The sequence below is a fragment of the Rattus norvegicus genome, chromosome X (genome assembly GCF_021556685.1).
Source record: "Rattus norvegicus strain SHRSP/BbbUtx chromosome X, alternate assembly SHRSP_T2T, whole genome shotgun sequence".
NCBI classification, from domain to species: Eukaryota; Metazoa; Chordata; class Mammalia; order Rodentia; family Muridae; genus Rattus; species Rattus norvegicus.
Window position 1 is genome coordinate 125,345,680 of NC_141554.1, and position 16,874 is coordinate 125,362,553.

General features: G+C 46.6%; 1 protein-coding gene across 1 annotated transcript; it reads right to left on the reverse strand.

Moving 5' to 3' along the window:
* Positions 1–3,113: 3,113 nt before the first annotated feature.
* On the reverse strand, positions 3,114–5,965 carry Rhoxf9 (Rhox homeobox family member 9). Its single transcript, NM_001024874.1, is given in 4 exon segments — positions 3,114–3,346; positions 4,562–4,607; positions 5,232–5,691; positions 5,876–5,965. Coding segments are annotated over 4 exon segments (684 nt in total). The 5' UTR covers positions 5,958–5,965; the 3' UTR covers positions 3,114–3,250.
* Between the last annotated feature and the right edge of the window lie 10,909 nt (positions 5,966–16,874).

Here is a 16,874-nt window from a genome sequence, read left to right on the forward strand (position 1 = left end):
AAGAATCTCACTGGAAACAGGCCACGGATCCTTCGGGAGGAAGTGCTGTGTGGGTTTTGGATAGCCGGATGAAGCACTATTTACAAAATTTCCTCAATGATCAGCAGAAAGGTTTCCTTCTCCTCCAGTGTCAATGGAAGCTCTATCCCTCAGACAGATTCCCGGGGAGCTTTGGCATTTTGATGAGACTTGGAGAACCCTTTTGAGCACCCGATTAGCTGGTTTCCCACCCAGCTCTGCCGTATTTTATGAAAGGGCCTTTTCAGAGACACACTCAAAATGGTCCCCTGCACAGCACTGTGTGGTACAGCAAAGGGACCCCTTATCTAAAAGGTAGGAAGTTCAGTTAGACTCTGATTTAGGCCGGTGGTCCCCTAGAGCTTGCCTGAACAGGACTGGGTCTGCTGCTGGATACACATGTGCTGCAGTCTCCTCCGGGAGAGGGAGGAAAACTCCAGGAGATGTAAGACATTCCAAATGGAGGCGAAATGTCTCATGACACGGGAGAGCTAGTTACAACACAGGAAGGAAAGAGCTCAGGCCCTTCCTTTGGGCTTAGTAGACATTTGTCCACATTTCCTCCTGTCTCCACATAGAGAGTGTCAAGGGCACATCTCCATTCCACACTGTGGACTACAGCAGGGGAAGCCGAAGCCAGCGCTTGTCATTTCATGGAGTTTGGGCCCTATGAAATGGCTGACGGCACCAGAAGAGGCAGCCTGGAAGTCAAGTATTCTGAAGATAACAGTTTGTACTTGGAAGATGGGTGGCAGGTTCCCAAAAGGAACTCTCAAAGTTAATCTTTTGCTGAAATGTCAATCCAAGAGCCCGGGATCCTTCCTCTGTGTATCTCGGGGTCCCAAGTGAACCCAAGTCTCTTACTCCCTGTGCTTCCAAGGTTCTTCCCCTCCATGAGAACTTGGTGATTATCTTAGGGAAAAAGTGGTTGTAAAACGCCATGAGGAAGTCAGGTGGGAGCTGTGGCCCTGGTTTGAATGTCAGCTGCAGCTGCAGCAGGAGCAGCAGGTGGTGGTGGGTGGTCAGGAAGAAAGAGGAAGCCTCACTGGTGTGGGGTCTTTCTCCCATGGAAGGTGGAAGGAAGATGGAAGCTTTTTGGGTGTCGGGGTCCCCAAGACCACCTGAAGCCCCTGGAAACTACTGCTCCCCTCCCCCGTCCTCCGACCACACCCTTCCAAGGCTGAGAACAGCTCTCAGAGTTTTCCAATCCCCTGTGTGATTAGGAGATAAGCCCTGGGCTCAACGGGCTGACACAGCCTGAGGGAAGAGTTCTGCTCAGACTTCATTCCTCCCTCCGACCCTCTTCCAGCCTTCCGTGTGCAACGGCTACTTAGATCATCCGACATTTTGGCCCTGCCCGCCTTTCACATCACCAAATACAAAATGTCTCCTGACCAGCTCAGAGTACATGTCTTTTGCGGTTGGTGTTTCTTAGTGGAGAGACTCACAAGTGGACAACGTGCAGTAATTACTGAATGGCTTCTCCTAAGACCTAATGAGTGGAACGAATGCATAGTGAAAGGCAGATTTATAGGGGCAGCTCTAGGGAAGGTTTCCTGACCTTACAGGATGGGGTCTGTGAAGTACCAAGGCTTGGCTGGGGTAGAGCTTTCTTTAAGGGGAGTGAAGGGAGTTGTGATGTGTTGGTGAGGTACTGGGGTCATAGCCTTATTTAGGGAATTTGGGGCCCTGTGGGTGGATCTTAGGTACACTGGCCACGTTGGAATCTGGAACTAGGGGCTTGCTTTCTCCAGTGCTTTGTGTGGGCTTTTGGAAAGCCGGGCTTTTGCGCGGGCTTTCGTGAATTCTGGCTTATGGGGGGTCTTTTCCAAAGCCTGGCTTCGGGGCAAGGCTTTTCGATAGCCTGGCTTTTGGGCGGGCTTGTCGATATCCTGGCTTTTGGGCGGCCTTTTTGATAGCCTGGGTTTTGCGCGGGCTTTTGTAAGTCTGGGTTTTGCGCGGGCTTTTCCAAAGGCTGGCTTTTGCAAGCCTGCGTTTTGGGCGGGCTTTTCGAAAGCCTGGCTTTTGCGCGGGCTTTTTAAAATGCTGGCCTTTGCGCGGGATTTTCAAAAGCTGCAAAGCTGGACTTTTCAAAATCCTAGCCTTTCCACGGATTTTTCAAACCCCTGGCTTTCGTGTGGGCATTTAGAAAACTTGGCTTTTGGAAAGCCAGGCTTTTGCAAGCATAGTCTGCTGATCAGGAGAGAAGGGCGGGGACCTCTAAGTCCGCGCCATCTTACATCTGTCCCTAAACCTCCTGCCTAATACCCAGGTCTAAATATGATATCTCTATCATTCTCCTTGTTCACAAGGTATGGACCAGTGTGGAAGATCCTTGATATGTGGTTGAACAGAGTGTTACAAGTTCTCCGTACTGACTGATTGCGCCGGAACATTGCTAGGGGCTCATCCTTGTTTATACACCCAGAGCTGCTAAGAAGGAAAGCACCACACCCACACCCCAAACCACCAAATCTCCTGTACTGAGGGTTCTTCAAGGCCAGTGACAAAATACAGACAGAGGCCTATCTGTCATGTTATTTGCTGAGCAGGTCAGGGTGGGACCATATGCTCCCCACCGAGACCTAATGGAAGAAAGGAGACAGAAACCTCCCTCTGGCCTTCATGGACAGATTCTCCTCTGCCTTTGAGCAACAGGACCTCTGGCCAGCATGGCTCCACTAGTGCCGTGAAGGTCCACAGATAGGGCGGGCAGCACATATAATGTCCCATTCCTTCTGCCTATCGAACCATTATTATGCATTAATAGCCCCATGGATATTTCCAACACTGTCTGGGGGGGATAGAGAGCTTATTGGAGTGTGGCTGCTCCTCCGCCTTTTGGCTAAGATCAAGTGTGGAGTGTGGTTGGGAACAGCCATGTCTAGAAACAAACTGGCCTCTCACAGGGGATTTCCCTTTCCCCTCTTATAATAACTTGTTCCCTCATTGGCAGTGATTGTACCTTGCCAGTGTCCCTTCATCGACCAAGGCCTCCCTGTCACTCTGCCTATGTGTCCCGTCTGAGAGTGACTTCTATCCTTCAAATATTTATACCCATATTTTTATAATATCAAAGACACTGGAGCCAACATACTTAGAATCCACGTCTTTATTGCTCAAATAACTGTAGGGAAGTAAAGGTAGTCATGGCCATCATGGGTGGCTCAGAAGAAGCCTTCCTCATGTGGCTCTGGGACAGGGGTGGCACTCAAGTGCTGCTCCAAAATCTTTAAGAAGGGTTGTTCTCAGGAATTGGTGGAAGTTCACAGAACATCAGCAGTCTGCTGTTTCTGCGGAAAAGAGATCTTCTCATCCGGAACCAATCCTATAAGCAGGAGACAGAGATGCTTTAGTACAGCGAACAGTATCATCTTTAATGTACCTATCCTGGAGGCCTATACACCCACTTCATTTCAATAACAGTTGGGACAGTATTCTGAACATATCCCAAGGCCTGGTGTGTGCTAGGCCCATGCTCTTGCACTGAGCCACCCCCACCCCCACCCTGAAGAATCACTACATCTTTTGAATGCCCAGAAACTAATTGTTCATTGGTCTAACCCCAGGAGGAGTTGAAGGGATTCCTTGGGTGTATTGATGATTGAGTATGCTGGAGGTAACAGGGTTCATTCTTACGGAAAGAATGAAAAGATCCTCCCAAGAAGCCCCTTAGAATATGGGACACCACACCCAGTCTTTCAACCACGGAAGGGGACCAAAACATTGGCTCTCCTCTATCATTGATATTTTTGATGCATTTCTTCAGGAAAGGATTCACATGTAGCTCATGGGTGTGGTTCCTGGTCCTTGCTGTGGAAAAGTAAGAAAAACTCTTCACCCTGCCCCCTCCACTTAACAACCTTAGGAAGGCCAGAGGCAATCTGCTGAGGTTCCAATGTATTGGCCTTATTTGAGCTCCCAGAACACATATTTTATGAGACAAAGGGCACCTCTTCCTGCTTGGTGCTTCCCTTCTGAGTTCCCAGAATAATGACTATAGGCCTTTCCTCTTTTGGGCATTAGGTGTGGAAAAGCTAAGGTTGAGTGTAATGGTGGTCAGAGTGCAGATGCACACCCAATTAAAAACAGGTACATGTGCCATAGGCTGTTTGAGGTCCCTGGTCCGGATACTGGTTTTAGAAGTAAGCTAGGTCTCTGGCATTTACAGACCAGAACAAGGGGAATTATGAGAGAAGATATTTTGACACATCGAGAGTGCTGAATTCGAAAGTGTGTAAGAACATCGTCTCTTCACCTGTGTGAGGCACGTGGGCTGCACAGCTTTCTGGTCTTCAAGAACACACCAAGTCCCCTGAAGGACAGACAAAGCCCCTTAGGGTCTTAGCTTTTCTGGTGGTCCAATTGGCATTTCCTGCCTGAGAAAATGGAGGCCTGGTATCATTCTGAACCTATCCTGGCTGTGTACTCGTCTCGCAGCATTTCGAGGCGACTTCAGGGTCCAACTTCTGCTACAATTCTAGAAAGCAACAGTACCTGGTGTGGCGCCCTTCTATAAAATATGCTTTTCCTGAATTCTTACCTGCACATCAGATTCTGGCACACCCATCCATCGTGCAAGGTCCTTCCTAAAGGGAAAAAGTTCCAACATTTAGGCATTGTGGTGGAAATCAAGTATGTAAGGACAGGTCTTATTTGGTTTTATATATTTCAGTCCACACTGGTGAGCACGCACGTGTTTCTTACAGTCACTATTCGTAACCTTCAACCTAGCTTTAGCAATGGGTTCCTTTCAAGGACCAAATTTAAGAGTATCCCCAGAAACACAGATGCCTCTTTGGTGTAGTGAAAATGTAAAAGTCAGTAAAGAGCGCATGCGGGATGAAAAGCAATGGCAGAGGTGTAACCCGAGGTGGAATCCCTCCTGCTGTTCCCGGCCACGCCTCAGACTTCTCACCCATAGGTCTGCAAAGTCATTTAGAACACCAAGCATTGTCTAAATCTCCCGATCTTGAACAGGGCAACAAAACACATTTGTTTCCAGTCCGCATAGCTTCCATATCCCTATTCCCTGATCTAACTGCGGGCGGACCGTCCTAATTGCAGGCAGACGATCGTAATTGCAGGGCGGGTACTAATTGCATGGGGACAGTACAGGACCAGTGCCATGATTTCTACATGAAATCAGACAGGGCCAAAGGACCAGGATTCACTACCTATAAATGAGGCGCCAAGCAGGCCCATCCGCTTACCTTGTTCGCAAGCTGGGGTAGCGAGTCTCTTGGAACAGGCGCTCCAGATCACGCAGCTGAGAGTGGGTGAACCTGGGGCGAGTGTGCCGCGGGTGAACCAGCCGGTTCCCAGCCTGTTGGCCCCTGTTGCCCTCAGGAATGGCTGCCTCTTGCTGAGGCTGCTCTTGATCATTGGGGTGTTGGTCACCTTCTTGCTGGACGTTGTTGTCCTCGGGGCCGTAAGCACCATCACCAGCATATCTTGCTTCCATTTCTTCTTCCTTCTCGTCTCCCTCCTCTTCTACTCCTGTGGCTTCCTGAGCGAGACTGAGCTCAGCAGGCTCTTCTTGAGGAAGGTTGCCTCCAGCCAACTGGCCCTGCGTGGGTTGGCCCTGATCAAGCCCACCCTGAACAAGCCCGCCCACTAAACGCTGTGATTGGTCTCCTACCTCTCTAGCCTCTGAGACCACTGCAGTCCCACCTGAAAGACAGAAAGAAGACACAGAGATAAAGATCTTAGCCTCATGGCCCAGGGATCTCTGGAAAGCCCGGAGAGGGACCACAAGCAGAGCTGGGTAACCGAACTGAAGTGCATGTCCACTGCTCTTTCTACCACCGTTTCTCCCCGAATTTCACCAAAGTCCAGTCAGAACCAGTTTACTGACCATGCTGTTGCTCCGGGTCCACCTCAGCTCCCAGACTCAGAGACTTTTGGAAACTTTGGCAGCTGTCTTGAGGAGTGTCCATGGCGAAAATCACTGGATCTGACCTTGCTCCCTAAGAAGCTTCCAACCTGGTGTCCACACGTTCCGGCACCAAAATATATAGTTCTGCCCCGATCCTTGACCCGGAAGGCGCCTCACCCACATTACAGTGTGTCCAGAGATACATTCTAGCCTGGCTTCCGGCACAGTCTCAGTGGCTGTGGGCTTGTTCCGTGAGGTCCACAAGCCGAAGCAGTATACGCTACGAAGAGCAGAGTGCTTTAAAAATGGAACGCAGCCAGTGTGTGCGCGGGTGCTGATCGCGTGGCTCTAAATTGCTGCTTAGCGAACACTTGTAGCCCTGGTTAAGCCCGAAAGGTTCAGATCCATTCAGAGGGAATAACACAAAGACATGCTCAAGCTCAGCAGGCCACTGGGCCCTACCGAATAATTTTATTAAATTATTAAATAAATTAAAATTTATTAAGTTATACAAATGCCCTTCAAACCAAATGGCAAGGACACCCCCGCTAATAAAGTGGTACAAATTAGACTCCATCTTGTATGACCCACATCGTGTACTACGATCTTACTTTCCCTGGGTTGACCGTGCTGCCCTGAATAGCTCTGTGTGGTGCCAAATATTCCAGAAGGTCAGGGCAAGATCGTCCTGAGAGACTGTGTTCCCAACAGGGCTGAATCCCTCCAGTGTTCACCATTTCATTCTCATGGAGTGTTTGCGTGGGAAGAGACCTTTCTGTGCCTAGCTGTGTTTGACCCAAGGACCCGGGGTGTCCCAACGATCTGCCTTGGGTACTGGCTCCAAAGTTGTTGTCTCACAGGTATGAAGGTCAAAGGCACGTGGAGTAAGGAATTCTGGGTACAAGCTTTACCAAGAAAGAGAGAAATTGAGGAAAACTGTGAGAAATCCCCAGAGTGGGTGATGTTCCCCAAATTTAAAAATGCCATTGAGCTCTGTCATCTAGTGGGTTTTGTTTGTAATCGGACTATGTCCGTGCCTGAGGTAATTGTTAGGACATGGGTTAGTTCTCTGGGATGGCATAGACTGAGACACTGGACGATCCATATGGTCAGGCCCAGGCAGGAAAACGATCGAGCTCTGTTCTCCTATTGCCTGTGCAGTTAGGTGGCTGCACCAATCCTCCCGGTCCCAGGCCCTGTTTGTGTTTTTTGTTGGTATTGACTGATCAACATTAGTCACTGAGTGGCCTTGCAACCTCTGAAATGTCAGGTCCTCCAGTCTCCTTTTATTACTCCTCTCTCTTCTCTCAGCTACCAAGAAGCTGCTCCGATTGTGGGTCCCTTTCTCCGTGCCTTCTGAGCATTGTGATGGCTTTCTAGAAACGGAGAGAGGGGCTTGCTTAGAGGGTCTCTACTTACTCTCATGATTTGCTGCTGTAGAAGCCGGGCTCCATTAGGAAACAAGAGTGCCATGTGTGCCTTCCTTTAGGACTTGGTGGGCTGGCTGGCCTGCTGACACTAGCTGCAAGCCTGGTTCTTCTTCTTCTTCTTGTCAGGCTGTAGCTCTCATACTGAGCTGGCTCAATCTTTGTTTGTCATCCTTAGTGGTTCTGGTTTGACTGTTTCACTCTAACAGTCCTTGTAGCCCTAGCATCTCTCCAACATATGTGAGCAACTTGCAAATTTGAACGTGGGTGCTTTGCTCTCACTCCCAACAGACACCTTGCCACTGCATCGCTATCAACCCTGGTTTCTGAGATAAACTTCCCAAGATGCTGCTCCCAGGGTTTGGAGGGAACAGGTAAGCAATCATGTATTCAGAGTGTCCCCAAGTCTGTTCATTGCCATTCCTTTCTGTAGAGGTCACAGGACACTGACACCGGGCTTAATGTTTTATTGCTGGCACTTTCCTCCCTGGGCTTAGCACAGGAGTTATGCAGAGGTTTGGTTCACTGATGGTGGACTCAGCAAGCTCATTGTACATTCTTGCTGAGTAGCCCCGATGTGCTGTCCAGTGGGCGATGGAATTATCTAATAACACAGTGCCCTCTCCTGGCCACTGTATAGCAGGTTGAATGATGGTGATACTGCAAAAGGAGCCCACAGCCCCAGTGAGAGGTTGGCCTGAACAAGTCACTGTGAAGGCCACAAAGCAGGGCAGGGAGCCTGCTTGAGCCCGGTTCTCCAATGCCAGTCTTTACATGGGGGCCTTGGCCAAGATTTGTCACAGTTAGGTGTTTGCAAGAAAGATGCCTTCAGGAGATTCAACTGGATCCTGGGGTCACTAGAAGGCCATGAGGAGACTAAGGTACACCATTCCCAAGGATGCAGAGTCTGTATGCTATCCTGGTGTCACAAGAGAGGACAAGTAGCAGATAATCAGTAGGCCTCCTCATGGCTGCTCTCATGAGGAAGTATGGTCAATTTGAGAGCTCAGAGGCCCACAACACTACATGCTTCCCTGGGCATCGTTTCACCCTCAGAGGACTATACTATGCTGATACTAGCACCCAGCCCTGCACTTAGTATTATTCAGTTGATTATGGATCATTACAACCCTCATCCAATGAATAGGGGTTGGAAACAAATGAATGAACCTGTGTGTGTTTGTCGCTATGTCTCTGTCTCTGTGTCTCTCTTCATCTGTCTCTCTCATCTCTGTCTCTGTCTCTCTTTCTCTGCACGTGTGTGTGTGTGTGTGTGTGTGTGTGTGTGTGTGTGTGTTTGTGTGTGTGTATAATGCCAGTACTTTCAGTCAGGTATTCTCTTGTCTGGCAACACAGAGTATCATGGTGGAGCAAATAAATCTATCTTTCAACTCATGACAACCTAGCTTGTGGTCCCACTCTCTAGTCAGAGTCTACAAGGTTCATGATGCCTATATGTTGGGGAGCCTGGGGAAAGAGTGATAAGGCTTATCCCCCACCCCAAGGCCTCATAGCATGCTGGAAGATGTCGCTTGCCATGGGAATTGAGATTGCTAAGGCCTATGTAGTGGAAGGCAGTTCATGATCCCACTCTGGCTTTTTTTCACATGGGTCATGGAAGGATTGGGGTGAATGGAGTCACAAGGGACAGGGATGACTCCCATTTGGTCACTGGGTGCAAGATGAAGAGTCAAGTCTTGGCTCATAATAGGCTCAGGAAGCTTCCCATTTTGCTTGTCACTTGCTGTAATTGCATGTGGCACACTTTTGCTCTCCAGCATCACCATGGGTTGCTCTATCTAAGGGAGTCTTAATTTTATTGTCAGTCCCACAGCAGGGTTCCCGTCCAAGAATCTGTTGTCAGGACTCTTTTTTGGGAACCCATGTATACTTCACCTCTACTGAAGGTTCTGTTGTGGTGCCTTCACAACGTGCACATATTTTAGTACCCCTTATATGCTTCTTAACTCTAGCTGTCTGTCCTCGTATTCTCTCCCACAGCCCCTCTTCTTTGCCCTTTCTAACTTAACCTTCCCATTACAGCCCCCAATTCATCCACAAATAATTATTCTATTTCATTGTCTTAACAAGGATTGTCTGTTCCCTCTAGCCCCTTATTCTATACCTACCCTCTTGGCAGAGAAAGTGAGGCCTCCCTCATAGACAGCATCATTCGAGACGTCTCATCTGGGCCTCAGTTCACCTTTTCTGTTAGCTGTATCTTGTAGTAAGAAAGCTGTGTGGGTTATGAATGGAAAAGAATCAGGACATGTTCTTCTAGGCAGCCATCATTTTAAAAAGTGAGTTGCCTACTGGAGGTAGGGACAACAAGCATCTTCCCTTGCATGAGAGAATGACCCTGTTAGCTCTCGTGAGGAATGAAGAACAAAGATGCCAGAACTATCTTAGGTATAAGCAGAGGTATCTGAGAGTGGCTACATGCCATGGGCAAGCATGGGTTAATCTCAATACCTGGGAACCATTTTTTGAGGAGAGCTCCCATACTGGATCACAGACACCCCTCCAGGCAGAGGGCTGACAGTGAGAAGGTAGTTCCTCAACTTCTACTGGAACTGTTGGTTTTAATCTCAAGTTGATCTAGGATGTCTGCTGGCATTCTGCTATCCTCCCTCCTAAAAGACGAACGAATTAGACCCACATAACCCAGGGGGAAAGGATTTCACATTCTAGATTCAGCTCGGCTGTGGTTGGAATATCCCTTAAACGATGGGGAATCCTGCCCAGGGCAGCAGGATTTGTTTGCTTGCTTGCTTGCTTGCTTGCTTGCTTGTTTATTTTCTTTTGTTTCTTAAGACATAGTTTCTCCATGTAGTCCTGGCTGTCCTGAAACTCACTCTGTATACCAGGCTGGCCTTGAACTCAGGAATCCTACTGCTTCTGCCTTCTAAGTGCTGAGATTAAAGGTGTATGCTACCTCTGCCTGGCACAGGAGAGAAGTTTTAACTACAATTCAATTTTTAAATTAGACCTGTCTTGTAGGAGGTCAGGAAAATGGATTCAAAACTCATATGTTCAGCTTTTCTTTTATTTAAGCCCTCTGCCGAGAATTCTGTGCTTCCCACAGGCTCTCTTTCCATACCTCCTATCTCTCAGTCCTCAGGGGATCTAGTTCCCCTTTCCTTTGGAGACATATTCACTATTCTGCTCCTTCCCCACTTACAGGAATTTTCCCCTATGAGTGTGAATGAAAGGGACTCTTGACCAGACTTAATTCATCTCTCATTTTTCTTCTGAGAGCCAAGAGAGGTAAGTCAGGCTGTGGGCGGCTAAACTGAGCAAATACAGATTTTTAAACAAATTACCCAGCTCTATGACTTTGCCTGGAAATATATGTTACAAAGGGGTGTAGAGGGAACATTGGAACGTTTGAGGAGAATATTGGAGGTTTAAGCCACAGGGGAGCCAAGATCCCCCACACTCACATTGCCACTAAAACTGGCTGATTTTTCTTTTATCTGATGCTTGTATCGGGTACAGCTAACGAAGTGCTCATCCATACACATGTCATAGAGGCTTTCTTCCCGAGTGAAGGTATCTTTTTTTTTGTTTTTTGGTTTTTTTTTCAGAGCTGGGGACCGAACCCAGGGCCTTGCTAAATCCCCAACTACCACTGAGCTAAATCCCCAACCCAAGTGAGTGAAGGTATCTTGACCAGTAACTCCAGTAAGAAAGTTTTAACAGGGCTTTCTCAGTTAATTCCTGCCGATGTTGTTAGCATCAAGTTGATGATGTTCTAGTACGTACCTGCTGCTCCTCTGTACTAGCTTCTCATATTCACGCAAAATCAAAGGTATGGTATGGCAGACTGTAAACTGCAAAATACAGGGCCAAACCACTTGGAGCTCGAGCTAGGGGATCAGACTGCAAAACACCACCGAAGCCAGAAGAGGGCACCAGATCTCCTGGAGCTGGAGTTAAGGATCGCCGTGAGCCTCCATGTAGCTAGGAATTGAACCTGGGTCCTCTAGAAGAGCAGTCAGTGCTTTTAAGCCCTGAGCCATCTCCTCAGTCACCCTATGTGGGGAGCCGACTTGCCTGAGACCCCAACATTGAGCTGGTGGTCAGCGTTGCTCAGTAGCAAGGCTTGCCAGAAGTGTTGATACAAATCTGGTGCTCCAACAGGTTTGCTAAGCAGAGGCTCCTACCTTTTGTTGGGACCTAACTTCATACAGACTGAGGGCTCGTGACCTTCACAAAAGAGTCAGCTTCCGACAGACCCCTACAGACCCAGGGCTTGTGACCTTTTGCTGAAAGCCAATTTCCTACAGAACCACGAATTGTTACCTTCTGCTAGACCAACTAGCTACTGCTAGGGGCCAACTTCCTACAAGACCTAGGCCAACATCTCGCAGGAGTGAGCTAACTACCCTATTGGCTAGCACATCAAGGTCTCCCAGCCCCCTGAAGACTTCCTCCTCCCCCTGCCTTGCTACTGTATACAACCAGAGCCTGCAAGCATTAAACTTGTCGCCTTGATAAGACTCTTGTCTTGGCGTCCTTCTTCGTGTCTCTTGTCCTCCATTCTCTTCCAGGTACCCTCCGGATCCTCGTTGACTGTTCTGCTGGACGGGACTTTTGTTTTGAGGGGGGAACAAAAACAGTATAAAAATGATATTCAGACTAAACAACAACAAAATGGCTAATATTACATGGATGGGAAAACAGGACAAAAAAAAAGTAATCCCCCTGTCTTTGATGAGGAGTACAGAGAGTATAGGAGCCAAAGGTTCTTTTTATCAGGTCTTATGAGGAATATTTGATATATTTCAGGATGGGACTGGAGTGAGAGAAAATAAACGTTCTACTCGACTGTTTAGATGCACAGCCATTGCAGGGTTAACGTGGGTTTTGGGCTCTAGATGTGGTCTCTTTTCAGTCCTTTCTTGTTTGTATGGAGTACTCCCTCATTTCAAGGACATTTTGATAATGTTCCAAGGATCTTTTTTTTTTTCTTTTCTTTTTTTCAGAGCTGGGGACTGAACCCAGGGCCTTGCGCTTGCTAGGCAAGCACTCTACCACTGAGCCAAATCCCCAACCCTGTGTTCCAAGGATCTTATTAAAACGTTTGACCTTTTTCTAACTCAGGAGTTCTGTGAGAAAACACACATACACCCAGTCACACATGCGCAGAAGGAAGTAAAAGTATGGGGTTTTAATAAGATAGGGTTTCTGTACAAAGGTTAAGATGGTTGGGTGTTTTTCCAAGATGAAAAAAACCCCCCTAAAACCATAAAATATTTGAGTATAAATGATGAGACTTAAAGGTGATATATATTATTAACAGTTGTAAATAAAAGTTCAATATATTGCTATCAAATCTTTACTTAAATCAATGGAGTTCTCTTAAGTTATTACATTTGGCAAAAGTTTTAAGCTATTGCACTTGGTAAAAAGTATTGGCTTTAAAAGCAAAGATCTGGTTAAGAGCACTGGCTGCTCTTCCAGAAGACCTGGGGTCCATTTACAGTTTCAAGCAGGACAACCTTCTGTAACTTGAATTCCAGAGGAACTGATGCCCTCTGCTGGCCTCCATGAGTAAGAGACATACATATGGTGCCTTAGCATTCCTGCAAGCAAAACACCCACACATATAAAGACAAATGAACTTTCAAGAAATGTGTCTAATCAAGGTTTATTTAAAATTGTTTTCTTTTCAGACTTTCTGTAAATACTACCCAGTATGAGACTGACGTAGTGGACATTCTTGGTATTCAATAACCATACTTGGAGACCTAGACTAATGTAGTCAGAGGGATTAAAAGGGACAATATTATAACCCTTGACCTTCAAGCCCAACCTTGTCCCAGAAGACAGTGGAAAGCTCCCAAATGTCCTTGTGAGTCACTGGGTCACTGGTTCTTTTTATCAGGGAAGCCATGGAACTCTAACCAAAATGCATAGAGGGGAATGGACCCAGAGGAAATAATTTCATCCATATGGCCAAGCAAAGGCATGGCTTGGCAAGGCTTTCCCCCCCTTATCTTCACATAGATGGAACAATTAGTAAAAGGAAGCTAGTGAACTCCTGAGGACCAGTTTCTAAACTGGCTTTGACAATTAAAAATGGTTCATTGTCTCCACCTGCATGCCTGAATGCTCTTAAAAACACATTAGAAAAGCAGAAATGAGTGCTATGTTTCTTTTAGAGTCCACGGACTTTCTTCCTCAGACATCAGTCTTAATTAACCATATGGAATGATAGTTTGACAATTCTTTCTCACAGTGACTTTCATTTTTATTAAAGAAATGTTCCCCTGATATAGGGCATTATGACCTTGGCTCAGTTCAGCACTTCGGTCCTTATCTATAGCCAGGAAAGGCAGACCCATTATTGTTTTAACCTAAAAAAACTTAAAAAAGGATTAAATTTCTTCTCTTTCTTCATCTCTAGAAGCCATCTGGGAGAGGCATCACATGGTGATTTTTACTAGTCATGGTTCTCTAGAGTCTCAATACTTAGGGATAGTCTCTATATAGTAAGGGGATTTGTTATGATGACTTACAGTCTGCAGTCCAACTCCAGACAATGGTCAGCAGTGAATTGGAAGTTCAAGGATCTAGTAGTTGCTCAGTCCCACGAGGCTAATTGTTTCAGCTGGTCTTCTGCAGAAGTAGGTTCTAATAGATGTGCTGGCAACTGAGTGCAAGTAGGTGGAGGAGAGTGAATCTGCCTTTTCCCAATGTCCTTATGTAAGTCTCCAGCAGAAGGGGTGGCCCAGATTAAAGATGTGTACCACTACTCTGTATCTGGGACTTGTTTTGTCTTAGGTTGACCTTGAACTCAGAGATCTCCTTGCCTTAATCCCCTGTGCCTAAGCTTTTCATAGCCACTGGGCTTCAAGATCATCTCCATGCCAAGATCCAGGCCAGAAACTTGTCTCTCTCTGCCTCAAGATCTGGATCACAGGTGAGCCCTCCAATTTTGGATTGTAGTTCATTTCAGATATAGTCAAATTGACAACCAGGAATAGCCATTACGTGATTCAAGACAGCTATCAAGTTCTTGGAAACAGATTCTGGGTTTATCACTCACAGATCTAGTATGGATGTCAAAGGAAAATAAAGTGAGGAAGGAGGGACCCAAAGGATGGATGCTTTTGTGAACCCATCAAGAGACCTTAACAGACTGATTTTTTTTATTAACTTGAGTATTTCTTATTTACATTTCGAGTGTTATTCCCTTTCCCGGTTTCCGGGCAAACATCCCCCTAATCCCTCCCCCTCCCCTTCTTTATGGGTGTTCCCCTCCCCATCCTCCCCCACTTGCCGCCCTCCCCCAACAATCTAGTTCACTGGGGGTTCAGTCTTAGCAGGACCCAGGGCTTCCCCTTCCACTGGTGCTCTTACTAGGATATTCATTGCTACCTATGAGGTCAGAGTCCAGGGTCAGTCCATGTATAGTCTTTAGGTAGTGGCTTAGTCCCTGGAAGCTCTGGTTGCTTGAGATTGTTGTACATATGGGGTCTCGAGCCCCTTCAAGCTCTTCCAGTTCTTTCTCTGATTCCTTCAACGGGGGTCCTATTCTCAGTTCAGTGGTTTGCTGCTGGCATTCGCCTATGTATTTGCTGTATTCTGGCTGTGTCTCTCAGGAGAGATCTACATCCGGCTCCTGTCAGCCTGCACTTCTTTGCTTCATCCATCTTGTCTAATTGGGTGGCTGTATATGTATGGGCCACATGTGGGGCAGGCTCTGAATGGGTGTTGCTTCTGTGTCTGTTTTAATCTTTGCCTCTCTATTCCCTGCCAAGGGTATTCTTATTCCCCTTTTAAAGAAGGAGTGAAGCATTCACATTTTGATCATCCGTCTTGAGTTTCATTTGTTCTAGGCATCTAGGGTAATTCAAGCATTTGGGCTAATAGCCACTTATCAATGAGTGCATACCATGTGTGTTTTTCTGTGATTGGGTTACCTCACTCAGGATGATATTTTCCAGTTCCAACCATTTGCCTACGAATTTCATAAAGTCATTGTTTTTGATAGCTGAGTAATATTCCATTGTGTAGATGTACCACATTTTCTGTTCCATTCCTCTGTTGAAGGGCATCTGGGTTCTTTCCAGCTTCTGGCTATTATAAATAAGGCTGCGATGAACATAGTGGAGCACGTGTCTTTTTTATATGTTGGGGCATCTTTTGGGTATATGCCCAAGAGAGGTATAGCTGGATCCTCAGGCAGTTCAATGTCCAATTTTCTGAGGAACCTCCAGACTGATTTCCAGAATGGTTGTACCAGTCTGCAATCCCACCAACAATGGAGGAGTATTCCTCTTTCTCCGCATCCTCGCCAGCATCTGCTGTCATCTGAGTTTTTGATCTTAGCCATTCTGACTGGTGTGAGGTGAAATCTCAGGGTTGTTTTGATTTGCATTTCCCTTATGACTAAAGATGTTGAACATTTCTTTTGGAAACATGCCATTCTGGCATCTTCTGGTTGTCTGCTTAAGATTTTTAATACTAGTAGCTCTTGGCTTTACTTCTCCCCTACATCTCTAGCTAGATGCTGGTCAAGTATCTCCTTTCCTGGCTGTTATACAAATGGAATTACTGATGCACTTTTGGGGTCCTCCAGATAGACTCACCCAGAGAGGTACTTCAACAGTCACATTCAACTACTGCACTCTGATCTGGGAAGATATATTTGGTTGTTGCTCAGGCTGACAGTTGGGTTACCTCTTCTGAGGGAAAAATGATGCTGCAGACAGTAAACAGACTGCACAGGGATTAGGGTAGAAATTCTAAAAATAACAGTTTTTAAAATGCTCTTGCTTCTCAAATCAGAAATGCCAAAAAGGAGCTTTGGTTTCTTATCCCTTCCTAAGTGAGCACTTCTTCTTGGAGGCCATCTACTGAGAAAGAGAACTTCAAACATCAATCCAAACATTAATCCATTCTTGTGAACAAAAACTTGACCTCTAGACATTAGTGGTAAAAATGGGATCACAGCTGTTCTGCAATTTTATGTCACCTCCTAAATGATCTCAGTGTTATCTCCTCAGAGTGGGGAGAATGAGACCTGCCTCTAGGCGGAGACACGCCCTTGTCTCCTTCTATAAGTACTGCTCCTGTGGGGCTAGTCAGATTCCTGGCTAGAAGGTCAACTCTCTAAAGGTGGGTTCACCTTAAGACAATATACTTTTTCTTTCCAGAGTTCTTGTCCCCTTAGTACAGTTCCCAGAAGCCATGACACCTTGACACCTTGAGGCACGGCACTCAGAAAGGCCTAACAATTTCTTTTTTTTTCCCATTGTCTTTTTCCTTTTGGATGCAGGCCAGAGCCTAAAGATGCTTTCAAACTCCTTAGCTAATGCCATGAGTTTCCTCTTTGTCTAAAGCTCCCCTCCCCACCTTGTGTCTGCCTGTTTCCAGGTGGCTGACCTTCATGAAGTCTCACCTCAAGCAGCGTGGCCTTTGTTTCTTTTCTTCTCTACCCCAGGTCTTCCCTTGCAGGCAGCTATGAGGTTTGTAGCTTACCTAGGATGAGTTTTTCTTTTTGAAATAAATTGTCCTCCAGCTTCTATTTAAGTCTATGA